General features: G+C 48.8%; 1 protein-coding gene across 1 annotated transcript in view; it reads left to right on the top strand.

Annotated features, from left to right (window-relative positions):
• Nucleotides 1-730: 730 nt before the first annotated feature.
• Nucleotides 731-27,231, top strand: part of SFT2D1 (SFT2 domain containing 1) — a gene marked incomplete at its 3' end in the record, with an annotated part of 418,618 nt that continues 392,117 nt past the window's right edge. The window contains exon 1 of the mRNA XM_082250937.1: nucleotides 731-833. Within this exon, the coding sequence (XP_082107063.1) occupies nucleotides 771-833 (63 nt within the window). The 5' untranslated portion in view covers nucleotides 731-770. The remainder of the gene's footprint in view (nucleotides 834-27,231) is intronic.

Genomic DNA, 27,231 nt, shown 5'->3' with positions numbered 1-27,231 from the left:
CCTTCCTCCTCTGGGTGCATGCCAAGGCACGGCCCTTAAGGCCCTTCAAAATCCTCAGCACCAAGCCCATGATGCTCTTAATCCGGCCCTGTACATACTCCTGTCTCCTGCATTCTGTACATTACATTCTCCTGCACTATATACACAATACTGTACATTATATACTTCTCACCAAAGTCTTCATTGTCCCAACAGTTGCTGGTTGCTATGCAGTCTCTGACTATTTTAATGAAGTTCTTCTATAAGGTAGGCTGAGCAATCAAAGCATATTTTATGAGTACTAGGAAGTCTGGGATTTGTTTACCCTATCCCTTAAGCCCCTCCCACTACTAAGCAATTGGCCACACCCACAATTTGCAGCGGCGCGCACAGCGCGCCACAGGTTTTGTTTCTCTTTCAGTGTCCCTCATTGCAAAGTTCAAAAGTTGGGAGGTATGCAGGAAGGGGGTGAAAGTGCCCGGTATTGAAGTGGTTAATGATTAAATGCTTTTTTTTTTTTTTTGTAGAGATATGTAAAAATCTGACCAACTCATGTAAATTTCCAGTCTACCAAAGGACAACTACAATCCGCCATTAATCCCCGGCGTTTACACGAAACTCTAAACTTTAGCAGCTTGGTAACTGCTCAGAAAGTGACAGTCACGTGGTGGTGCTGATCACATGACTTGTGTGCGCAGAGAGTTACAGCGCAATCCCTGAGACTCACACCGGTAGTGAGAGGTGGAAGAGAGCGGCGGGCGAAGCTCCGTAGTGAAAGTGGTGTGGAGGAGATGGACAAGTTGCGCAGAGTGTTAAATGGGCACGAAGATGAAGAGCGCGGACTCACAACCCAGGTAAAGGTTCCTTACGTTGTAGTGCACAATATCTGAAAACTACCATGAGCCGCCGCCGGGTTGTCTCGTATTGTTTCTGCATACATATAGGTATGTTTTGCATGGTTTTCCTTCTTAAATGTAGTTCACCTGGAATTAAGAAGGGGGCGGCAATAAAGGTTTTTGGGGAGGGGCTATTTAGAAGTATTTCCGCACTTCCAGTGAGATCACAGTGGGGTGTGGTTAGGTTAGCCAACTAACTGGAACTGCAAGTGCTGTTGCAGGTTAAAGCCCACTTTAACCACTTTTACCTTCATTTTTTCTGAGATCTAGCACTGCGTTACCCCAAATAAAATGTATGTCCTTTTTTTACCCCTTAAATAGAGCTTTCTTTTTTTGTGCTATTTATTTGATCACCTCTGCGGTTTTTATTTTTTTGTTCTATAAACAAAAAGACACAATTTTTTTGAAAAAAGAAATGTTAAAAATCCAATTTCTTCATCAATTCAGGCCAGTATGTATTCTGCTACATATTTTTGGTAAAACAAAATTCCAATAACCGTATATTGATTGGTTTGCACAAAAGTTATAACGTCAACTAACTTATGAGAATCTTTTTTTTACTAGTAATGGCGGCGATCAGTGACATATTGCGTTTACTGAGTTGGACACTGACACTCTTGCACTTTTGAAGCTTTTTGGGGACCAGGGACTAATACAGTAATCACTGTCATTGTACTAATGTGATGACACTGGCTGGGAAAGGGTTAAACATTAGGGGCGATCAAAGGGTTAACTGTGTGCCCAGCTACTGTGTTTATGTACTGTGTGACACTTTTAGAGCCCATTCACACTGCTGCGACTTGTCAGCCTGACCAGTCGCGGTCGGTCGTGGTCCATTGAGTAGTACCGGAGCCGTTCTAATAGGAGCGACACAAGTCGCTCCGACTTAAAAGGGTCCTGTACTACTTTGGGGTGACCTCGGAGCGACTTGCATAGACTTCAATTATGTGAAGTCCCTGCAAGTCGCGGTGCACGGGACTTCACAGGTCGCCCCCCGAAGTCATGTCGCCTCAGTGTGAACCGGCTCTTACTAGGGGAAAGCAAGGAACCATGTCCCTGCTTTGCAGGAACTTAGGATACATGCCTTCTGTGGTGGATGATCGGCAGGTGTTGGCAGACATTGGACATCCGTTGGTCCCTGGTGTACCGACCTGGAAGTGTCAGATCACGTACTAGATACATCATCCGCCTCAGCAGTGACATCCTTGCTGGCGGCAAGTGGGTAAAATGATTCTAAAGGCTTGTTTTTTTTTTTTGACCTAAATAAAATAAAGAGGAGTTTTATACTTACCGGTTTCATCTGTCCCTCATTTTGGTCTGATCTATATAGTTGTATATAAAAGGCACTTATCTTTCAAAAAGTATTTCCCAGTGCCCTTCATCCAATTCTAAATTGCTGAGATTGTAAATTTCAACAGTCAGTATAAAGGAATAGTATTGGTTTAAAAAAAAAAAAAAAAAGCCCTTGTGGGTTTAACCACTTGCCGATCGCCCGCCCACCCGCTCGCTGCAGATATACGGCAGCAGACTGGCTCAGCTGCACAAACTGCCGTACCAGTACAGCGGTTTGCGGGAGCGTTCCTGGGGCCAAACAAGGCAGTGGGGATGCCAATCCACGGGGCCGGCGGCCGCGATCGCTCCCCACTGAGAGAGAATGACGACCTGCTTTTCTCTTTGAAATTAACACAGAGCGCCTGTGATCCTCCTATGATCCTGTGATCCTCCTAATTAGGATCACAGGTCTCTGTGTTCATGTCACAAGCACCTCCCCATACAGTTAGAAAACACTCCCCCTAGGCTCACACTTAACCCTTTGATCACCCCTGGGTTAACCCCTTCCCCGCCAGTGTCATTATTACAGTAACAGTGCATATTTTTTAGCACTGATTACTGTAGTAATGTCACTGATCCCCCCCTAAAGTGTCAAAAATGTCAGTTAGGGGTCCGCTCTGTCTTCCGCAATGTCGCAGTCCCGCTAAAAATCACAGATGGCCACCATTACTAGTAAAAAAAAAAAAAGACAAATCTTTCACCTAGTTTGTAGACGTGATAACTTTTGCGCAAACCAATCAAAATACACCTACTGGGATTTTTTTTTACCAAAAATATGTAGCAGAATGCAAATTGGCCTAAATTTGAAAAAATTAGATTTTTACATTTTTTTTTTTTTTTTGGAATGTGATATAGCAGAAAGTGAAAAATATTGTTTTTTTTCAGAATTGTCGCTCTTTTTTTGTTTATAGCGCAATAAATAAAAATCGCAGAGGTAATCAAATACCACCAAAAGAAAGCTCTATTTGTGGAAAAAAAAGACATAATTTTTTTTTTAGGTACATCATCGCACAACTGCGCAATTGTCCATTAATGTAATGCAGTGCTGAATCGTAAAAAATGGCCTGGTCATTAAGGGGACAAATCCTTCTGGTCCAGAAGTGGTTAACTAATGCTTTTTTTTGTTTGTGTAATTCTCCTTTCAGGGGGTGTGGTAGGGGTGTGTCCTATGCTTTTATACTTTTGTTAATTGGTGTCCCCCTATTCCCATCTCAAAATGTTGGGAGGTATGCCTTGCCGCCTCTTCTTGGGTCACCAGTCGGCACTCCTCCTCTTCTCCATGTGCCCCCATAGCAAGCCGCTTGCTGGGGGGGGGGGGGGGTAAACACATGGGTAGTGTGTGTGTCCATAGACAATGGCTCCTGTTGCTCAGAATCTGTCTTGTGAGATGAACAGAGACCAGCGCTGCTGCAGACTGGCAAGGTGCTGGAGTGGGACATTTTTTTACCTTAATAACCAGAGAGTGCATTAAAGCATAACTCCACTTTTTTTGAGAAAAAAAAAATTTCCCTTTGGGTGATCTACAGTGCCTTACGAAAGTATTCAGCCCCCTTGAACTTTTCAACCTTTTGCTACATTTCAGCCTTCAAACATAAAGATATAAAACTGTATTTCTCTTATGTCCTCCGACAGTCGCCGCCACTTCATAATCTTCACTAATGGGGTAATTGACCTTTTCTCCGCAGGAGTAGCTAGGCAACAAGATTTGTTAATATCAAAGCTTTTAGCATATCACACCCCTAGGGGGTGGTCCCCTCAGTCAATACCTCCCTGCTTCCAGCATTCTCAACTCAGTTTTCAATTGCCTAGCTTAGGAGTAGCTGGCTGATCCTGTGCTGGGGCTTTCAGTCTCAGCCTTCTATCCTCTTTTTTGATTTTATTTTGAGTATTTTTCTCTTTCTTTTACTTAGCTGTTCTTTTTCTCAGCATTAGTTTAGTTTCTTCGGATGAAGATGATCGTGCGGAGCTGGGTCTCGGACTGGCCACCCTGGATCCCAGGGCTCAGGGCCAGGGGTTCCCCAGCCTGCCATCGAGCGTTCAGCTCAGGTTTCCCTGGCATATTGAACGACCCATCCCTTTTCGCTGCAGGGATGCTGCCTGTGAGGTGGCTACCTCACCGGACGCCATTTGCGGTTTCGCACCGCAGTTCCACTGCGTCCTGGCTGCGACACTCCCTGTCCTCAGTACAGCGGTTTGGTCGCTGGAGAAGGCTCCCCACGCCATCCGGAATGGTAAGTGCACTTCTATGTGGGGACCTGTCGGTTTTGGGTGTCAGTCTGTGACTGTGTGACCCGCATGTCTGTATATGTGCTGAGCTCCCTGTCAGATTCCTGTGTGGAATAGCTGCCTTTCTGTGGGCTGCGGGGGGGGGGGGCTCTCCCACTCTGCTGTGTGAGATGTATGGGGCAGACTGGGCTCTGACATGCTGTGCGGCGACCGCTACTGTGCGGCAATCTATGGTGACCGGCCCTGTGTGGTACAGCGCGATGTTTTGGCGCCAAACGCCGCCATTTTGGCGGCGATCGCTCATACAACCACATGTCGGCGCCATTTTCTCATTGCCTACAATGCCTCAGCCGAGCGGCCATGTTTGTGAAGCCTGCATAGGCTTTATAGGGCGGTCAGTCATTGCATCACTTCCTTTTGCTCTGGAACAGCGATCGGTGGCAGCGGCCTGTGTGGTCTCTCCAGGTTTTTACCTTCCTTATCCTGTATTTCCTTGCTCAGTGTTCCTTATCCCTGTGGGGGTCGGTACATACAGTAGTGTGCGGTGGGCTGCGCTCGCCGCGGTCTTAAAGGGGCAGTCCTTCATTTCAATTATTACTGGGGCATGGATTCTCAGGATTGCAAGTTTCCTCCCACCTTGGTGGGGGGCCAAGGGGCTGCTGCATCCCCCGAGGGGGCTGATCTGGCTGCTATTGTGGCGAACTTGGCTTCTCAGGTGCAGATGCTAATGGCTGATCGATCCGCAAAACGGCCCAGATTGTCTATTTCCTCTGATTCAGAGGGCGATGGGGCTGCTATGGCTGGGGTGCCCTTCTCAGGGTCTCGTTATCTCTGGACCTTGTGGGGTCTGAGGGGGAGGCTGAGGTAGGAGTTGATAATTCTCCCCCTGGCTCGCCTGAAGAGCTTGCACTGAACCATGTCCTCCTGCTTTGATGTCCTCTTATGGGACGCAAAGGAAGCGCAAAACAGCGCAGGTTTTTCCCTGCCCTGCGGAATTTCAACGCGCTGTTGATGAGCAATGGCGCAATTTAAAGAAGCCCTTTACTGTGCCAAGTAGGTTCAAGCTACGTTATCCATTTACACCCACCACTGATGAGCGTTGGTGTGTGCCGCCTCAGGTGGATCACGCGGTGGCAGTTTTGAATAAATCTACTGCGATTCCTGCTGAGGATACCCCGGTGTTCCGGGACCCTAGGGACAGGAGATTGGAGTCTCTTGCCCGTCATGCTTATACGGTTGCTGGTTCTATGCTGAAGCCTATTTTTGCTTCTATTATGGCAGCCCAGGCTATTGCGGATTGGACGCAGGTGCTCAGGCGCACCCTGGTGGCTGACTCTGCTCCGCCGACAACATTGGCTATGGTGGATCAAATTCATCAGGGTGTCATGTATTTGTGTGATGCGGACTTGGATTTAGTCCCTTTGGCTGCACGCCTCTCAAGTGTAGCGGTGTTGAACCGTCGCCTGATATGGCTTAAATGTTGGTCGGTTGACCAATCATCTCGCAAGACTTTAGCTAATTTGCCCTACGCGGGATCTTTCCTTTTTGGCGAGTCTTTGGATACTCTGATAAAGGGAATTTCCGGGGGTAAGAGCACTCTCTTACCCCACTCTCAAAAGAATAAGTCTGTTCACGGTAAGAAGAATACCTCGTTTAGGCCCTCTCAGGGGTCCTTTCGTGCCTTTCGGTCGCAATACAAGGGCAAGCCCTTCAAGGGCCAAGGCCCCCAGAAGAAGCCGTGGGCAGGTAAGCAGAAGTCCGGCCAGTCCGGGTCCGCTGCCCATGCCAATTCGGCCTGAAGGGGCGCCCTCACCCGGTTCTGGGGTGGGGGGACGTTTGCTCGGTTTTCTTCAACCCTGGCTGGCCCGCATTCGGGACAGGTGGGTTCAGGAAATCGTTCGATCTGGATACAAGATCGAGTTTCTCTCTCGGCCGGAGAGCAGATTTTTCCCCTCAAATCTTCAGCTGTCTCCGGAGCGTTTGCAGGATCTGCACCTGGCGGTGCGGGACCTGCGGGCCCAGGGAGTGGTGGTTCCGGTGCCTCATCGGGACAGATTTCGGGGGTTCTACTCCAATCTGTTCACTGTGCCCAGAAAGGAGGGCAAGGTACGTCCGATTTTGGACTTGAAAGCTCTGAACCGCTTTGTGCGGGTTCGCAAGTTCCGCATGGAATCCCTGCGCTCGGTGGTGGCTGCCCTGGTTCCGGGGGAATTCATGGCCTCCATCGACTTGAAGGATGCGTACCTTCACATCCCCATTTTCGAGGGTCACCAGAGGTTCCTTCGATTCGCCATTGCGGAGGATCATTACCAATTCGTGGCGCTACCCTTTGGTCTCGCTTCGGCTCCGCAGGGTTTCACCAAGGTGCTTGCGCCGGTCCTGGCTTTGAGAGCCCAGGGCATCTCTGTCTTTGGGTATCTGGACGATATCTTGATTCGGTCTGCAACCAGTCAGGGTCTGGTGAAGGACCTGTCCATCACGATGCAGACTCTGCAGGAGTTCGGTTGGACGATAAATTTTCCAAAATCAACGCTGTGTCCGTCGGTTCGTCTTCCCTACCTGGGGATGATCCTGGACTCTGTTCAAGCGAAGGTCTTCCTGCCGGAAGACAAGCTCCAGACACTTCAGGACGAAGTCAGGTCCCTCAGGGACACTCAGTGCTCGTCTCTCCGGACATGTATGAGGTGTCTGGGATTGATGGTCTCGGCTTTCGAGGCGATTCCCTTCGCCCAGTTTCACACGCGGGATCTTCAGGCGGAGATCCTGGCCAAGTGGGACGGGCGTCCGCAATCTCTGGATCTGCGGATTTCGTTGAGCCGCCTCACCCGAAGGGGTCTTTTGTGGTGGCTCCAGTCCCCGGCGGTGTCGGGGGGGCAAGTCCTTTCGTCCTTTGTCGTGGACGGTGATCACCACGGATGCCAACCTGTCGGGCTGGGGTGGTGTTCTGGGCGTTCTGTCAGCCCAGGGAACTTGGTCGGAGGAGGAATCCTCCCTTCTGATCAACATTCTGGAATTGCGAGCGATAAATCTCTGCCTTCTGCATCGGTCGGACGGCTTCAGGGCCGTCCGGTTCGGGTGCAGACGGACAATGCCACAGCGGTGGCCTACATCAACCACCAAGGGGGCACCAGGAGTGCCTGAGCGGCTCGGGAAGTTGCCGACATTCTGTCTTGGGCCGAGACGCACGTCCCGGCGATATCTGCAGTTCACGTTCCGGGGGTGGAGAACTGGCGGGCGGATTATCTGAGTGGCCAGGCCCTGGACCAGGGGGAATGGTCCCTTCACCCGGATGTCTTCCAGATGTTGTGCGCGAAGTGGGGTTCCCCAGATGTGGACCTGTTCGCGTCTCGTCTAAACAACAAGGTGGAAAGGTTCGTGGCAAGGACGCGTGATCCTCGGGCAGATGCCTCAGACGCGTTAGTGGCGTCCTGGCATCAGTATCGCCTGATTTATGCCTTTCCACCGATTTCAGCTGCTGTCCAGTCTCCTTCGCAGGTTGGCCTCGGAACCACACACGGTGATTCTGGTGGCGCCAGACTGGCCTCGCCGGTCTTGGTACGCAGACCTCGTGAATCTGGCGGTTGACGCTCTGTGGCGTCTGCCACTTCGAGAAGATCTCCTGTCTCAAGGACCGATATTCCATCCTGCTTTACAGTCGCTGGCTTTTACGGCCTGGCTGTTGAAAGCCAGGTCCTGAAGGATAGGGGTCTCTCCCCTGAGGTCATTCCCGCTTTGATCAAGGCTAGAAAAGCCTCTTCGGGGAAGATTTACTACCGTACTTGGAAAGCGTATTTTGCCTGGTGTGAGTCCAGGGGGTATTCCCCTCGCTCATATTCGGTGTCGAGGGTGTTGGCTTTCCTTCAAACGGGCGTGGACCAGCGTTTGGCGTTGGCCACGATTAAGGGTCAGATTTCTGCGCTGGCCGCTCTCTTTCAACGTCCTGTGGCGTCTAATTCTTTGGTTAGCACCTTTGTTCAAGGGGTGCGACACTTGGCCCCTCCTCGGAGGGACCCTTTACCTCCATGGGACTTAAACCTTGTTCTGTCCGTGTTACAGCATGCTCCCTTTGAGAAGATCAGGGAGATCTCGTTGTCTCTGTTGTCCAAGAAGGTTGCCTTTTTGGTGGCAATCACTTCGGCTCGCAGGGTGTCGGAGCTGGCGGCCTTGTCCTGCAGCTCTCCCTACTTGGTGATTCACTTGGATAAGGTGGACCTAACCCTTCTTTTCTTCCGAAGAGGATCTCGGAATTTCACCTCAATGAGGACATTGTCTTGCCTTCGCTTTGCGCGAAGCCTAAGCATCCAAAGGAGGTGGCCTTGCATTCCTTGGATGTTGTTCGGGCGATCAGGGTTTACCTGTCATCGACAAAATCCTTTCGCAAGTCGGATTCTCTATTTGTCCTTCCAGAGGGTCCTTGGAAGGGCATGGCGGCGTTGGCTGCGACCATCGCCAAATGGATCAGACAGACCATTGTGCAAGCCTATGCTTTGAAGGGGAAGGTTCCTCCTTTCCCTGTGAAGGCGCACTCTACCAGGTCTCTGAGTACGTCTTGGGCCTATCGTCATCAGGCTTCTGTGGCCCAGGTGTGTAAGGCGGCGACTTGGTCTTCGGTTCACACCTTCTCAAAATTTTACAAAGTGGATGTTCAGGCATCGGCAGATGCTTGCTTTGGCCGTAAAGTTCTTAGTGCTGCAGTGCCTTAGGGTCCCTTGTTTAGGTCCTTGGCTGTTGGGGTGTTTTACCCCTAGGTTACTTGTTCTTTCCTGGGTTGTTGCTCCTGTTGGGCACGTTTTCCTGTTGCCCAGTTTGTTCTCTTACTTTGGTATGGTTCCTTTCTCTGATGTGGGTACTGCGTTGCTTTAGGCGCGGCTGCGTTTTTCCACCCCCTCATGTCTACACTGCTCTGGGACGTCCCCATTAGTGAAGATTATGAAGTGGCGGCGACTGTCGGAGGACGTAAGAGAAAACTGAATTTTTGTAAAATCTTACCGTAAAATTCCTTTCTCTGAGTCCTCCGACAGTCGCTGCCCCTCTTTTGGGGTTTGTTTATGTACTCTACTGCTATGCTACTGAAACTGAGTTGAGAATGCTGGAAGCAGGGAGGTATTGACTGAGGGGACCACCCCCTAGGGGTGTGATATGCTAAAAGATTTGATATTAACAAATCTTGTTGCCTAGCTACTCCTGCGGAGCAAAGGTCAATTACCCCATTAGTGAAGATTATGAAGTGGACGGCGACTGTCGGAGGACTCAGAGAAAGGAATTTTATGGTAAGATTTTACAAAAATTCATTTTTTTTTTTGTGAAGAATCAACAACAAGTGGGACACAATCATGGCGTGCAAAATTATTCAGCCCCCTTAAGTTAATACTTTGTAGTGCCACCTCCTTTTGCTGCGACTACAGCTGTAAGTCGCTTGGGGTATGTCTATCAGTTTTGCACTTTGAGAGACTGAAATTTTTGCCCATTCCTCTTTGCAAAACAGCTCGAGCTCAGTGAGGTTGGATGGAGAGCGTTTGTGAACAGCAGTTTTCAGTTCTTTCCACAGATTCTCAATTGAATTCAGGTCTGGACTTTGACTTGGCCATTCTAACACCTGGATAGGTTTATTTGTGAACTATTCCATTGTAGATTTTGCTTTATGTTTTGGATCATTGTCTAGTTGGAAGACAAATCTCCGTCCCAGTCTCAGGTCTTTTGCAGACTCCATCAGGTTTTCCTCAAGAATGGTCCTGTATTTGGCTCCTTCCATCTTCCCATCAATTTTAACCATCTTCCCTGTCCCTGCTGAAGAAAAGCAGGCCCAAACCATGATGCTGCCACCACCATGTTTGACAGTGTGGATGGTGTGTTCAGGGTGATGAGCTGTGTTGCTTTTACGCCAAACATAACGTTTTGCACTGTTGCCAAAAATTTCGATTTTGCTTTCATCTGACCAGAGCACCTTCTTCCACATGTTTGGTGTGTCTCCCAGGTGGCTTGTGGCAAACTTTAAACTAAGGCTGCAACTAACGATTATTTTAATAATCGATTTAGTTGCCGATTTATTTTTTCGATTAACTGGATAAAATCATAAAAAAACTCAATATGCCTTTTTTTTCATTTATTTAAAATAATAATGAACAAACAGTGTTAGTGCCGGTTCACACTTGTGCGGTTTGCGAAATCGCATGTAATTCGGAGCGCACTGCTCCTAAATTACATGCGATCTCATGTGCGGATGCGAGTTCAGCCATACACTTTGTATGGCTGAATTTGCAGCGCAACCACAGCAAACTCGCACATGAGGCTTTTTTGAGCTGCCTCAGAATCGGATCGCACAGTGGTTCACATTTGTGCGATCTGATTCTGTGCAAACTTGCAGATCGCACTGCAATATGCAATTGCAACTGGGGGTGTCCTTAACTTTTAATTTGCACCCCCCTGTGTAATAGGTGTGAACTGCCAGATGTGCGGATGCGATGCGGGAACACGCTGCATATTCGCAGCGTTCCCGCATCGCACAAATGTGAACCGGCACACTGCCATATGCGATACGATATGCAGGGGGTGCAAATTAAAAGTTAACGACACCCCCAGTTGCGATCGCATATTGCAGTGCCATCTGCAAGTTCGCACAGAATCGGATCGCACAAATGTGAACCACTTACCACTGTGCGATCCGATTCTGAGGCGGCTCAAAAATAGCCTCATGTATGGCTGAACTTGCATCCGCACATGAGATCGCATGTAATTTAGGAGCAGTGCGCTCCGAATTACATGCAATCTCGCAAACCGCACTGTGTGAACCGGCACTTATACCAAAACTTTTTTTTTTTTTTTAAATTAAGCTGCTATATACTGTAAATAATATAATAAATGCTTATCTAGATAAAAGAGTTAATATTCCTTATAAGGTGCAATATTATAATAGAAAAATAAGTGATTAAAAATGTCCATATAACACATATAGGGGGTCTTTCTTTGCTCCCTATTTCATATGTGTTATATGGACATTTTTAATCACTTATTTTTCTATTATAATATTGCACTTCATAAGGAATATTAACTCTTTTATCTGGATAAGCTTTTATTCTGTTTTTTGGCAGGCTGCATTGCATGGAATGGACACTGTAACTAGTACTAAGCTCGGCACTCACATTTTGCTGCTTCTCCCTCAGCTCGATATGACTCACTCCCTCACTGACTCAGCAAAAAGGGAGGGACGAGGGAGGGGGGAGGTCACGGAAGTGCCGAACTATGAGACAGACAGTGAGTGCACACTGCAGCTTCACAGAGCGGACGGAGCTCGCTGACAGTCGGGGAATGATAAGAATGCAGCACAACTAATCGACGGAGCAACTAATCGATAATGACAATCGTTGACAACGATTATAATTATCGATTTAGTCGATTAGTTGTTTCAGCCCTACTTTAAACTACACTTTTTATGGATAACTTTACGAAATGTCTTTCTTCTTGCCACTCTTCCATAAAGGCCAGATTTGTGCAGTATACGACTGATTGTTATCCTATGGACAGAGTCTCCCACCTCAGCTGTAGATCTCTGCAGTTCATCCAGAGTGATCATGGGCCTCTTGGCTGCATCTCTGATCAGTCTTCTCCTTGTATGAGCTGACGGTTTAGAGGGACGGCCAGGTCTTTGTAGATTTGCAGTGGTCTGATACTCCTTCCATTTCAATATTATCGCTTGCACAGTGCTCCTTGGGATGTTTAAAGCTTGGGAAATCTTTTTGTATCCAAATCCGGCTTTAAACTTCTCCACAACAGTATCTCGGACCTGTCTGGTGTGTTCCTTTTTCCTTATGATGCTCTCTGCGCTTTAAACGGACCTCTGAGACTATCGCAGTGCAGGTGCATTTATACGGAGACTTGATTACACACAGGTGGATTCTATTTATCATCATTAGTCATTTAGGTCAACATTGGATCATTCAGAGATACTCACTGAACTTCTGGAGAGAGTTTGCTGCACTGAAAGTAAAGGGGCTGAATAATTTTGCACGTCCAATTTTTCAGTTTTTTATTTGTTAACAAAGTTTTAAATATCCAACAAATTTCGTTCCACTTCATGATTGTGTTCTAATTTTTGTTGATTCTTCACAAAAAATTACAGTTTTATATAGGGATGCACCGAAATGAAAATTTTGGGCCGAAACCGAAAATGCAGGATGCCCTTGGCCGAAAACCGAAAATGACTTTTTCCCCAAAATTTTTTTAAAAATGGATAGAACAGGGGCATACACCAAAAACAGGCAGCGACGTACACCTGTCGCTGCCACCCTGTCACAGTATATGTACTGTGATGGGTTGGCAAGAGGTTAATTTAATTACCAATGGTATTTGTATTATGCAGCCTGAGGGGTTAATGTATTGTCACTGCTGGTCACTCATCTACTAGTGACCGACCAGTGGCAGGTAATTAACCCCTTTGTGCTGCATTAGTGCAACCAGTATCAGTGCAACCAGTGTTAATTAACACTTATACTGGTTGCACTAATGCAGCACAAAAGGGGTTAATTACCTGCCACTGGTCGGTCACTAATAGATGAGTGACCAGCAGTGACAATACATTAACCCCTCATGCTTCATAATACAAATACCATTGGTAAGCTGCCTCAGCTCCCCCCCCCCATCTCCCCCCACCCCCACTGCCTCAGCGTTCCCCCTCCTCGGGTGTCCTGCATTCAAAAGTCCCGCCTCTGGCCGGCGGCACCGCCTCTCAATGACGTCCCTACTAAGATCTGTGCATTATGAATGGACATACCAGGCGGGGCGAGCGGCCGCTATAAAGAGAACTAATGTGATCCTTCACTGTCAGCTCAGCACGTCTATGTGTGAATGAGAACAGAACTGAGCGGACACCGGGCGGGGGGGCGGGCGAAGCGGCCGCTATTAGCTGTAACTATGTGAGAGCTTCTCTTCCTTGTCAGCGGAGATACATGCCTGTCAGTGAAGAGAAGCAGTCACAGCTAATAGCGGCTGCTCCGCCCGCCCCCCCGCCCGGTGTCAGTTCTGTTCTCATTCACACATAGACGTGCTGAGCTGACAGTGAAGGATCACATTAGTTCTCTCTATAGTGGCAGCTCGCCCCGCCCCCCCACCTGGTATGTCCATTCATAATGCACAGATCGTAGTAGGGACGTCATTAAGAGGCGGACGGCCGGCCAGAGGCGGGACTTTTAAAACCTGCCCTGCCCTGCGCCCTCCTCCTTCCCCACGGCGGCCATATTTATTTTCGGCACTGTTAACCCGTTATCGGCCGAAATGAGATTTCGGTGGCCGAAATGAGATTTCGGTGGCCGAAATGAGATTTCGGTGGCCGAAATTTCGGTGCATCCCTAGTTTTATATCTTTATGTTTGAAGCCTGAAATGTGGCAAAAGGTCGCAAAGTTCAAGGGGGCCGAATACTTTCGCAAGGCACTGTATGTACATTGTAGGGCTGCAACTAACGATTAATTTGTCTGTCGACTAATCTATCGATTATTTTTACGATTAGTCGACTAATCTAACGATTATTTAAATTTTTTGTTTTTTTGCTTAATTTAGTGTTTTTTTGATTAGCTAATTAATCCTGTAATTAATACAGACCCCTCAGTAAGCCCCCCTCCCACTACAGACCCCTCAGTAAGCCCTCCCACCCAGTACAGACCACTTAGTAAGCCCCCCTCCCAGTACAGACCCCTCAGTAAGCCCTCCCATCTAGTACAGACCACTTACTAAGCCCCCCCAGTACAGACCCCTCAGTAAGCCCTCCCACCTAGTACAGACCACTTACTAAACCCCCCTCCCAGTACAGACCCCTCAGTAAGCCCTCCCACCTAGTACATACCACTTACTAAGCCCCCCCAGTACAGACCCCTCAGTAAGCCCTCCCACCTAGTACAGACCACTTACTAAACCCCCCTCCCAGTACAGACCCCTCAGTAAGCCCTCCCACCCAGTACAGACCACTTAGTAAGCCCCCCTCCCAGTGCAGACCCCTCAGTAAGCCCTCCCACCTAGTACAGTATGTACTGGGTGGGAGGGCTTACTGAGGGGTCTGCACTGGGAGGGGGGGGCTTACTAAGGGGTCTGTACTAGGTGGGAGGGCTTACTGAGTGGTCTGTACTGTACAGACCACTTGGTAAGCCCCCCTCCCAGTACACTAGTACAGACCCCTCAGTAAGCCCTCCAACCTAGTACAGACCCCTTAGTAAGCCCCCCCTCCCAGTACAGACCCCCCAGTAAGCCCCCCTCCCAGTGCAGACCCCTCAGTAAGCCCTCCCACCTAGTACAGGGCTTACTGAGGGGTCTGCACTGGGAGGGGGGCTTACTAAGGGTCTGTACTGGGTGGAAGGGCTTACTGAGGGGTCTTGCACTGGGAGGGGGGGGCTTACTAAGTGGTCTGTACTGGGAGGGGGGGCTTACTAAGTGGTCTGTACTGGGTGGGAGGGCTTACTGAGGGGTCTGCACTGGAAGGGGGGCTTACTAAGTGGTCTGTACTGTACAGACCACTTAGTAAGCCCCCCTCCCAGTACACTAGTACAGACCCCTCAGTAAGCCCTCCAACCTAGTACAGACCCCTTAGTAAGCCCCCCTCCCAGTGCAGACCCCTCAGTAAGCCCTCCCACCTAGTACAGACTGTACTAGGTGGGAGGGCTTACTGAGGGGTCTGCACTGGGAGGGGGGCTTACTAAGGGGTCTGTACTGGGTGGGAGGGCTTACTGGGGGGTCTGTACTGGGAGGGGGGCTTACTAAGTGGTCTGTACTGTACAGACCACTTAGTAAGCCCCCCTTCCAGTGCAGACCCCCCAGTAAGCCCTCCCACCTAGTACAGACCATTACAAGCCAGTGTAGCGCCGCAAATGTGACAGGTCTAAGTAGCTGGGTGATCGGGGGAGGATGGCGAATGTGTGTTGCGGCAGAAGCTGTGGCAGTACAGGGAGTACAAGGGTGCTGGAGACGGTCAGTGCTCACCTCTCGTCTCCGATGGAGCTTGGCGGGGGAATTATGCACTTGCAGAGCACTAATAAGAAAATCTGCTTGGCCTGCATCACTTTAACCACTTAACGCAAACCGGAGTAGGTCTACGTCGGCTGCATTTAAGTGGTTGTACCGGGGTGATGCCTGCAGCTAAAGGAATCACCCCGATACCATTTTTTTAGAGCCGGCGGTCAGCTTTGCGGCGGTAATGACCGATGCTTGGGAGCCACTCAATCCTTACCCCAACGAGCGGGAGGGGACGCCCCCCCTTAACCGCCATCCGTGGCTCTGCCTGGGTCTCCTGTCCCATCGTAAGACCAGAGCAACCAGCCGGCGCGTCCGCCGGCTGGTTGGAGTCCCGATAAAAGCCGGATGCGGCTTCGATCGGTTCTCCGATGACGTAACCCGGAGGCGGCGTCCATGACGTCACGTCTGGGTTACTTGGCTGCTAAAGGCGCTGAATTTAAAAAGTGACAGTATTCAAAAATGCAGTTTTACATGGAAGTGTAGTGGAGGGGTTTGGGGTCTTTTAGACCCCCGATTCCCTCCATAAAGTGGTCACTGCCTATTGCTGTCACAAGGGATGCTTACATTGCTTGTGACAGGAATAAAAGTGATCAGATTTTTATTTTATTTTTTTTAAAAAATCTTTGCTAAAATCAAAAAAATAGGAAAAAAAATATTTTTTAGCCGCACCCGTCGCCGTGAGCTTGCGCATGAATGAAAACGTATACGGAAATGTCAGGTATCGCTGCGATCGCCAGAGCGAGAGCAATAATTAAAAGCGGTTGTAAACCCTAAAAAATAAAAAAAAAAATAAAAAAAAAAAACCTGCAAGACAAAGGCATAATGAGCTAGTATGCATCGCATACTAGCCCATTATGTGTAACTTACCTTAGAACGAAGCCCCCCCATATATCAGAGTGTGCAGGATTTCCCTTACAGTGTAACTCTGACATAAACAGGAATGCTGCAGATCTTGATTTAAGGGGGAACTCTGATTTAAGTGGGTGCTCTGGTGACCAGAAACCGCCTTATATCAGAGTCCACTGCATTCCCCTTTACATCAGAGTTCCCTTTTACATCAGGGTCTGCAGAGTTCCCCTTCGCACTGTAAGGGGAAAATCCTGCAGAGTCTGATGTAAAGGGGAACGCCAGGAACTCTGATGTGGGGGGCAATCTGGTGACTAGAGACCACCTTCCACAGAGTGAATACATTAAGATATGGGGGGGGGTTACTAATATAGAGGGATCTTTATATCAGTGCCCCCTTACATCAGTGACCCCCCCCCATCAGACTGGTCTGGTGGCGCTGTCACTGACCTTCTCTCACATCTGACTTCTCCCGTGACCCCCATCCCGGCGGCCCTCTCACTCTTGACTCCTCTCCAGAGTCCAGACTCCCCTGCAGACATGATAAAAGACAAGAGATGGTCAGAGACTGCGGACATGGTACAGGAGGTGGTCAGAGACTGCGGACATGGTACAGGAGGTGGTCAGAGACTGCGTACAGGAGGTGGTCAGAGACTGCGGACATGGTACAGGAGGTGGTCAGAGACTGCGGACATGGTACAGGAGGTGGTCAGAGACTGCGGACATGGTACAGGAGGTGGTCAGAGACTGCGGACATGGTACAGGAGGTGGTCAGAGACTGCGGACATGGTACAGGAGGTGCTCAGAGAAATGCATCGGGAACACAGAACTTGTGGTGTGAAGTGATTTCAGCGATTTTGCTGACTACACGAGGCGCAGCTGAATCTACTTCTCTGAGCGACAAAATACTGTACAATGGCAGTGTTTGCGATCCCATGGACAATCCTTATAGATTTATCTGCTGATGGGTGAGGAGGAAATGGCCTGGGTCAGTGTCACCAGCCTAGGATGTCATCTGGATCCCCTGTGAGGGGACAATGAATGAACACTAATAGGGGGACCTCATTGTAGGATACAGAAGGGTCACCACTTTAATGTATTTTTATCTCCTATGGGACACTCGGGAGATCAGATCGCAGGGGGTGATTGAGTCCTGGGACAGGAGGTCATCCTGGGTGCTGTGAGATGATGACAGACAAGGTGACATCGCTATGTACTATGTGTCAGCCAGAAGCACAACTGTTTGCAGGTGTCGTAAATGTATGACATTCATCAATAATTTTATCTTTTGGGACAATACCATTGAAAGTGTGTATAATAATTCAATAACTAAATTTAAAATGGCAGCTGCATATCGACATGTCACTATCCAGAACAGAGACGAGAAGCCAGTGATTTATACTACAAGGACCTGACATCAATTTGAATATACTCTTAGGAATATTTGTTAAAACATTGCACTGCTGCAATTTAGAAGCAAGCTTGAAGAAAAGCTGCAAAATAATAATACTCCTATGATTTGAAAAGGGAACGAAAAAAAAAAATGCAATTCAATATTCAAGAAATAACATTGTATTTTATGACTGCAGATCTACAGTAAAGGTATCTTTACCTGTAAAGATTACACAGAAAATATATTATTTACACTTTCTTGGGGGGAAAAAAAATCTATATAACTCATTCCAGCGATCACATCTCCCGATGTGCCTCTTCCACTGTGTAGTTTTATCTCCTATGGGACACTCGGGAGATCAGATCGCAGGGGATGATTAGTCCTGGGACAGGAGGTCATCCTGGGTGCAGTGACTGAGATGGTGACAATTTAACAAGGTGACATCGCTATGTACTTGTCTTACTGTGCCTGTGCCGCGCCGCCTGTGTACTGTGTGGAGAATACAGCTAGCTCCGAGTCCTCTCCTCAGCTCCACCCGCCCGCTCGGCTCCTGCAACGATATGGCGGGAGCGGGAAATTCCAGGGAATGCGCCATGACATCATCACTGTGACTCCCGTGACCATCCTGAGTGGGTCACGATAAGTAAGCGCGCTGCACTGCACAGCTTCTGCCAGACCCGCCCCCAGCATTGGGCCCGCCCTGCCGGCCGAATGCAGCATCGGATCACTCAGAAGATCGTCTTCTCGGAAATCTCCGGAACTGCGCATGTGCAGTTTCAAGCTAAGCCGTTCACAGCCATTTTTACGGGCACTTTTCCCCTGCTACGGGCATTTACGGGCAGGAGAAAAGTGCCCTGTGTTTACGGACTGTCCGTAAATATACGGACGGTTGGCAACACTGGTTTTACAGGCAGTGGTCCTGCCCTAACGTAGGCCAGTATGGATTCCTTTATTATCCTCTCATATGTAGGCCGTCCTGGAAGGGTGAAAGGAAAAAACTTACCGCTAGTGTACTGGTAACTGCCTTTCTCTTAATCCTTCCAGGACGGCCGGCCTACTTCCCGCCCAAAGGTGGTGGTGAGTTAAAAATGTGTGTGTGTGTGTGTATGTATATATGTATATGTGTGTGTGTGTGTGTATGTATATATATGTATATATATATATATATATATATATATATATATAATGTGTTGTGTGTGTAGCTGTATGTTATTGAATAACTGTGTCCCTTGAAGGTTCGGTTGGAAAGCTACTTTTCTATTACTGAAGCTCAAGGATGGGTGGGACCTTTTTAACAGCTGCAAATTAGTTGTATTTCCTGTGAGGTGGAGTCACAATCTCTCATATGTAGGCCGTCCTGGAAGGATTAAGAGAAAGGCCGTTACCAGTACACTAACGGTAAGTTTTTTTTCAGAATTGTCACTCTTTTTTTGTTTATAGCGCAAAAAATAAAAATCGCATAGGTGATCAAATACCACTAAAAGAAAGCTGTTTGTGGGAAAAAAAAGAGCATCAATTTTGTTTGGGTACAGCGTCGCACGTACACGCAATTGTACGTTGAATTAATGTAGTGCCAAATCGCAAAATATAGCCTGGTCATTAAGGGGGAAAATCTTCCGGTCCAGAAGTGGTTAATGTCGTTGGGCGGAAGCGACGTATGATGTCGCTTCGGTCCTCTAAGTCCATAGAGTCGAGTGGGGGCCATCTTGCCCTCACTCGACTTCCTGCACAGCACCTGAGAGGACTGGATCGTTTTTCCCGCTAGCGACGTAAATGCACAGTGGGCGGTCCGGAAGTGGTTAAAAAGACAGCCCAAAAACGCTTAAAAAGTTGTAGAAAAAACGTGCAACAAAACACCCCAAAAAACTCATGTAGCTAGACACCTGGAATTCTGGCTTATGCAATTGCAGTCATACCTGACTGCGGGGACCCCTAGGGATCAGATACTGAAATCCTTTCCACTGCTGTTTTAGGCAGTGGGTTTTTTGGTGGACGCTTCATAGGAGTCTGTTGAGATGGCTGCTAGATCTTTAGCTTTTATCAATTCTGTAAGAAGAGCCTTGTGGCTCAAAACAGTCTCTTGATCTCGGGAGACTATCTCTTTGGTCCCTGAACTCTAGTTATAAGAGATGCTTAAACGCACTGCAGATAAGAAGAAAGCGTTTCAAGAGAGTAACAAACAGAATTTCAAGAAATGTTTTTGTGACCTGCAGGAGAAAGAAACTAAGCTCCAAAAGCACTGGTCAGGCCCCAAAGGCAAGGGTAAAGGAGGGATCTTGTTTAACCCTGCTCAAAAGCCTGCCAAATCACAATAACTCTTGTACCTCGGTGGGGAAATGATTGGAGGATATCCTCACACAATGGGCTTCAATCCCCTCCAGTTGATTCATTTTAGATCTGATCGGGAACGGTACAGGCTGGAGTTAGATTTCTGTCCGCTGTCAAGTTTCTTAGTTACCGGCCTGCCTTGGGATTGGGAAAAGGTGAATGCCTTGTGTCTTAACGCCATTCCCTCTGGCAGAGTGGTGTTGAGGGTTTTTCTTCCACGTGTTCATGGTAAAGAAGCCCTCTGATAAGTTACAGTTAATCTTGAACCTTTGACATCTCAAACAGTTATTAAGGTACAGTTAGTTAACAGTTATTAAGGTCAGGAACCTGATGAATCCAGAGTGCTTTTGGCATATACCCATACCTCCGGCTCACCAGAATTTCCTGAGGTTAGCAGTCAAGATAGGGATGATGGAAATTTACCATTTTTAGTGCTGAGTGCTGCCTTTTGGGCTATCCTCGGCTCTACGGATCTTCACAGAAGTCCTAGGCGTCCTCTCACTTAAGGCTGAAATTTGTCATGGTCATCCCTAATTTGGACAACCTCCTTTATGGTAGCTGATTCTCCACAAAAGCTTGCTGTGGATTTTCAGTTCACACAGGAATTTCTTCAAGCCCTAGGTTGGTTCATCTACAGGGACAAATCTTGATTAGAGTTGAGCGGACACCTGGATGTCCGTGTTCGGCGGGTTCGGCCGAACTTGGAAAAAAAAGTCCGGGTCCGTGTCCCGGACTTTTTCCGAACTTTACCCGGACACCGAACCCCATTGAAGTCAATGGGGACCCGAACTTTCAGGCACTAAAATGGCTCTAAAACACCAATGGAAAGGTCTAGAGTGCTGCAAATGGCAGCAAAACGTAGTTATGAGCATGGCAAGTGCTCTGCAAACAAATGTGGATAGGGAAATAACTTAAAACAACAGAAAAATAAAACAATTTTCTTCATCTGTGAAGGACGAGGCCCATATGGAGTAGGAGGGAGGTTGAGGTGGTGGTGGATGTGGCGGTGTAGGTGGAAGCGGCGGTGGAGGAGGACGAGGTAGACAACACTGCTTTTTTTCAGTCATTTTAAATGAGGGTACACCCCAAAACAGTGAGAAAGATCAAAAATATAACAATGGCTGGTTAAGGTCGGTATCCATCTCTATTCTGCACAAGGTACGGAAAAGTCCTGTGGGATCCATGCCTGGTTCATTTTAACCACCTTCCACCCGGGCCATAGTACATATATGGCCGGGTGGGAGTCTTGTCCTTCTGAATGGATGTTCCGGAACGTCCTTCAGAAGGAGAGAGATCGCGCCGCCGCGGGCACGCGCAGCGGCGCGATCTCGATGTGCCTGTGTCCCTAAGACACAGAGCAACAAGACTCGGCAGGAGGGCCCTGTGATTGGCCCTCCTGATCACATGATGGCTGTGACCAATCACAGCTGTCATGTAATGTCAATACAGCCATTGTAACGGCTTCGATCTCTTCTCCTCCTGACAGATCCTGTCATTGTGAGGAGAAGGAGAGGATCAATTCTGCAGCCGGGGTGATCAGTGAGTATTTCTAATTACACTGATCACAGGGGGGGTCTGTGCTGGTAATCAGATGATTGATTACCAGTGCAGCCCTGGGGGGAGGGGATGCCACTAGAGCCACCAGGGATGCCCACCATGGCTACCAGGGATGGCAAACAGGGCTCAGAGAGCCTGCCAGTGGTGCCCCCCCTATCAGTGCTGCCCACCAATGCCATCTATCAGCGCAGCCCACCAGTGCCCGTTATTGCCATCTATCAGTGCCGCCCACCAGTGCCCATTATTGCCCATCAGTGCCGCCTATCAGTGCCTATCAGTGCCCACCAATGCTGCATATCAGTGCTATCTATCAGTGCCCATCAATGCTGCATATCAGTGCCACCCCATCAGTGCCACCCCATCAGTGTCTCCTCATCAGTGCCTGTCAGTGCGGCGTCATCAGTGCTCATCAGTGCAGGAAAAAACGTATCTATTTACAAAATTTTATAACCTAAACAAAAAAACTTTTTTTTTTTTTTTTCAAACTTTTCGGTCTTTTTTTATTTGTGCACCAAAAAAGAAAAAACCTGGCGGTGATCAAATATCACCAAAAGAAAGCTCTATTTGTGGGGAAAAAATGACATAAATTTGGTTTGGGTACAGTGTTGCATGACCGCGCAATTGTCATTCAAAATGCAACAGCGCTAAAAGCTGAAAATTGGTCTGGGAAGGAAGGGGGTTTAAGTTCCCAGTATTGAGGTAGTTAATGAACGTGAGCTTGTCCACATTGTCTCTGGACAGGCGGCTGCGCTTGTCTGTGATAACGCCCCCAGCCATGCTAAATACACGTTCAGATAATACACTGGCTGCAGGGCACGCCAGCACCTCCAAGGCGTAAAGGGCAAGCTCAGGCCATGTGCCCAATTTGGAGACCCAGAAGTTGAAGGGGGCAGACCCGTCATTCACTACATGTAGGCGTGTGCACACATACTGCTCCACCATGTTGGTGAAATGCTGCCTCCTGCTAAGACGTTCCATATGAGCTGCTGGTGCTGCTGTTTGTTGTGGCGTGCTGACAAAGCTTTTCCACATTTCGGCCATGCTAACCCTGCCTTCTGAGGTGCTGGCGGTGCCCTGGTTGCGTTGGCGAACCTCTTCTTCCTCCTCCTCCTCTGCCTTGGCCTTGTGCTTCCACTGTGGCCCCGCTGTCAGGTGGGAATGCCAGCAGCATTGCGTCTACCAGCGTGCGCTTGTACTCGCGCATCTTGCGATCGCGCTCCAGTGAGTGAATTAAGGACGGTACGTTGTCCTTGTAACGGGGATCCAGCAGCGTGGCCACCCAGTAATCAGCACAAGTTAGAATGTGGGCAACTCGGCGGTCGTTGTGGAGACGCTGCAGCATGTAATCGCTCATGTGTGCCATGCTGCCCAGAGGCAACGAAAGGCTGTCCTACTGTGGGAGGTGTATCGTCTGTGTCCTCTGTATCCCCCCAGCCACGCACCAGTGATGGCCATGAGCTGGCCTGGGTGCCACCCTGCTGTGAACATGGTTCCATCTCCTCCTCCATCTCCTCCTCCATCCTCCTCATCCTCCAGAACTGTGCCCCTGCTGGACAATTGTGTCCCTGGCGTTTGTGTGTGCAGGAACCCACCCTCGGAGCCCCTTGCGAATGACTGCCCTGAAAGCCTTGGAAATGTTACCTCTTCATCCTGCTCCTCCTCCTGTGCCACATCCTCTTCCATCATCGCCCGAATCGTATTTTGAAGGAGGCATAGAAGTGGGATAGTTAAGCTGACAACGGCATCATCGGCACTGGCCATGTTGGTGGAGTACTCAGAACAGCGCAACAAGGCACACAGGTCTCGCATGGAGGCCCAGTTATTGGTGGTGAAATGGTGCTGTTCCGCAGAGCGACTCACGCGTGCGTGCTGCAGCTGAAACTCCACTATGGCCTGCTGCTGCTCGCACAGTCTTTCCAGCATGTGCAAGGTGGAGTTCCACCCTTGTGGGCATGTCACATATGAGGCGGTGAGCGGGAAGGCCGAAGTTATGCTGCAGCGCTGACAGGCGAGCAGCAGCAGGGTGAGAACGCCGAAAGTGCGCACAGACGGCCCGCACTTTCTGCAGCAGCTCTGACATATCGCGGTAATTTTTAAGGAACCTCTGCACCATCAAATTCAGCACATGCGCCAGGCAAGGGATGTGCATCAAACTGGCTAGACCCAGAGCTGCTATGAGATTTCTCCCTGTATCGCACACCACCAGGCCGGGCTTGAGGCTCGCTGGCAGCAACCACTCATTTGTCTGCTGTTCCATGCTCCTCCACAACTCCTGCGCGGTGTGTGGTTTTTTTCCCCCCAAACAGGCAAGTTTTAAAACTGCCTGCTGTCGTTTACCCCTGGCTGTGCTGAAGTTGGTGGTGAAGGTGTTACGCTGACCGGATGAGGAGGCGGTAGAGGATGAGGAAGCGGAGTAGGAGGAGTTAGGAACAGGAGGCAAACTGAAGCGCCCTGCAATCCTCGGTGGTATGAAGGACATGCGCCAAATTGCTATCCGCCTCAGGCCCATCCGCCACTGCATTTACCCAGTGTGCCGTTAGGGAGATATAACGCCCCTGACTGTGCTTACTGGTCCACGTATCGGTAGTTAGGTGGACCTTGGCACAGATGGCGCTGCGCAGTGCACACCTGATTTTTTTTTCCCCCACTTGGTTGTGCAGGGAAGGGATGGCTTGCCTGGAAAAGTAGTGGCGGCTGGGCACGACGTACTGTGGAACAGCCACCGACATAAGGCTTTTAAAACTGTGCGTCTCCACCAGACGGAATGACAGCATTTCAAAGGCCAAGAATTTTGAAATGCTGGCATTCAGGGCCAGGGATCGCGGGTGGGTAGGGGGGTACTTCCTCTTCCTCTGAAGTGTTTGGGAGATGGAAAGCTGAACGCTTCCACGGGACATTGTGGAGATGGTTGGTGACTCAGGTGGTGGTGTCGCTGACAGATCGTCTGTTTGCGGGGTGGCAGGTGCCAGTATCACTACAGAGGTGGATGGAGAGGCCGAGACTGCAGCAGAAGAGGAAGCAGGAGGAGCCAGAGACCTTTTTGAAGTTTTGAAGGTGTCTACTCCACTGCAGCTCGTGCTTTGCACTTAGATGCCTGATCATGCAGGTTGTGCTCAGGTTGAGAAGGTTTATGCCTCGCTTCAGGCTCTGATTGCACAGGGTGCAAACCACTCGTGTCCTGTCATCAGCACATTTTCTGAAGAACTTCCACGCTAGAGAACTCCTTTGACCTGGCTTTGGTGCGCTCGGTCCCTTGCTGCGTTGGGCAGTAGCAGGCGTAGTGTCTAGGGCACGGCCGCTCCGCTTCTGCACCCTGCTCCCTCTTCTGCTGTGCTGTTGGCTCTTTGCGACCACCGCCTCTTCCTCCAAACTTCTCAGGTCACCTGCATGACCTTCATTCCATGTGGGGTCGAGGACCTCATCGTCCTCCACATCATCTTCCACCCAGTCTTCACCCCTGCCCTCCTTGTCGGTCTCCACAATTCTGAGTGCTGCAGCAGTTGGCACCTGCGTTTCGTCATCATTGGAGACGTGCTGCGATGGTCATTCCATGTACTCATCTTGAGAAATAAGTGGTTGGGCATCGCACTCGATCTCTTCCACTTCTGGGGCAGGGCTAGGTGGATGGCCCTGGGAAACCCTGCTGACAGAGTCATCAAAAAGAAGAGACTGCTGCATGACTTGGGGCTCAGACTGCTTGCCTGATTTGCAAGGGGGTGAGGTGAAAGACGGTTGGACATTGGCTGCAGGTGCCAACTCTTGACCTTTCTGCAGTAGACTGGGTGGGAGACAATGTGAAGGAACTGGAGGCACGGTCAGCAACCCAATCTACTATCGCCTGTACTTCTTCTGGCCTCATCACTTCTAGAGGCGCATGATGCCCTACCAAATACTGCTGCAGGTTCTGTCGCCTACTCACACTTGAGGAAGGTGTTTTACTTGTGCGTGTAGCTGGCACAGATCGACCACGTCCTCTCCTTGCAACAGGAGCTCTACCAGCAGCACCACGACCCAGGCCACGGCCCCTATTTGACGGTCTCCTCATATTTCTGTAATTTATGATCTTGCCCTAGAAAGGTGTTTATTGAATAGCGGAACAAAACAACAGTATCGCACGGGTGTATCTCACAGTCAAATATGCAAACTAAGCCGCAATTTTATTTTTTTTACCCCAAAAGGGTGTATATTGAATAGCGGAATAGAAAAAAGGATATAAAACGGTGTATCTCACACGTACAAACAGACTAGGCCCCGATTACAATTTTTTGTACCCTAAAGGGAGGATGAGGAAGAGGAGTAGGAGTTCGGAACAGGAGGCAAACTGAAGCGCCCTGCAATCCTCGGCGGTGGAAGGAGATGCGCCAAACAAATTTAAAAAGGTGTATCTCACACGTACCGATACAGACTATGCCGCAATTTAATTCTTTTTACCCCAAAGGGTGTAGATTGAATAGAGGGATAGAAAATATATCAAAAGGTGTATCTATCTCACACGTACAGACCCAGACTAGGCCCCGATTACTATTTTTTGTACCCCAAAGGGAAAATGAGTAGGAGGAGTTTGGAACGGGCAGGAGGCAAACTGAAACACCCTGCAATCCTCGGCGGTAGAAGGAGATGCGCCAAACAAATTTAAAAAGGTGTATCTCACATGTACCGATAAAGACTATGCCGTAATTTAATTTTTACACTCCAAAAGGGTGTATATTGAATAGCGGAATAGGAAAAATTTTACAAAACGGTGTATCTCACACGTACAAACAGACTAGGCCCCGATTACAATTTTTTGTACCCTAAAGGCAGGATGAGGATGAGGAAGAGGAGTAGGAGGAGCTCGGAACAGGAGGCAAACTGAAGCGCCCTGCAATCCTCGGCGGTGGAAGATGCGCCCCAAAAGATTGGAAGGTGTATCTCACACGTACCGATACAGACTATGCCGCAATTTAATTCTTTTTACCCCAAGGGTGTAGTTTGAATAGCGGAATAGAAAATATGATATCAAAAGGTGTATCTATCTCACACGTACAGACCCAGACTAGGCCCCGATTTACTATTTTTTGTACCCTAAAGGCAGGATGAGTAGGAGGAGTTCGGAACAGGCAGGAGGCAAACTGAAGCACCCTGCAATCCTCGGCGGTGTAAGATGCGCCCCAAAAATTGGAAACATAGAAACATAGAATGTGTCGGCAGATAAGAACCATTTGGCCCATCTAGTCTGCCCAATATATCTGAATCCTATGAATAGTCCCTGGCCCTATCTTATATGAAGGATAGCCTTATGCCTATCCCATGCATGCTTAAACTCCTTAAACGGAGGAGGAGTAGTTGGAGTTTGGAACAGGCAGGAGGCAAACTGAAGCACCCTGAAATCCTCAGCGGTGTAAGATGCGCCCCAAAAATTAAAAAGGTGTATCTCACACGTACCGATACTGACTATGCCGCAATTTAATTCTTTTTACCCCAAAGGGTGTAGATTGAATAGCAGAATAGAAAATATGATATAAAATTGGTGATTTTTTCAATAGCACATGTGAACACAGCAGTGTCTTATGTCAGTCAGCTCTGCTGCAGGCTATGAAGGGAAAAAAAAAGAAAATTCCCCTTTTTAAGTTTGTAATTTTTAAATAGATTAGTACAGACTATGCCACAATTTAATTTTTTTTAACCCAAAAGGGTGTATA

Source organism: Pelophylax lessonae, assembly GCF_965119305.1.
Source record: "Pelophylax lessonae genome assembly, chromosome: 3".
Taxonomy (NCBI): Eukaryota; Metazoa; Chordata; class Amphibia; order Anura; family Ranidae; genus Pelophylax; species Pelophylax lessonae.
Note: the sequence above shows the minus strand (reverse complement) of the source record. Positions and strands in the feature narration are given on the sequence as shown.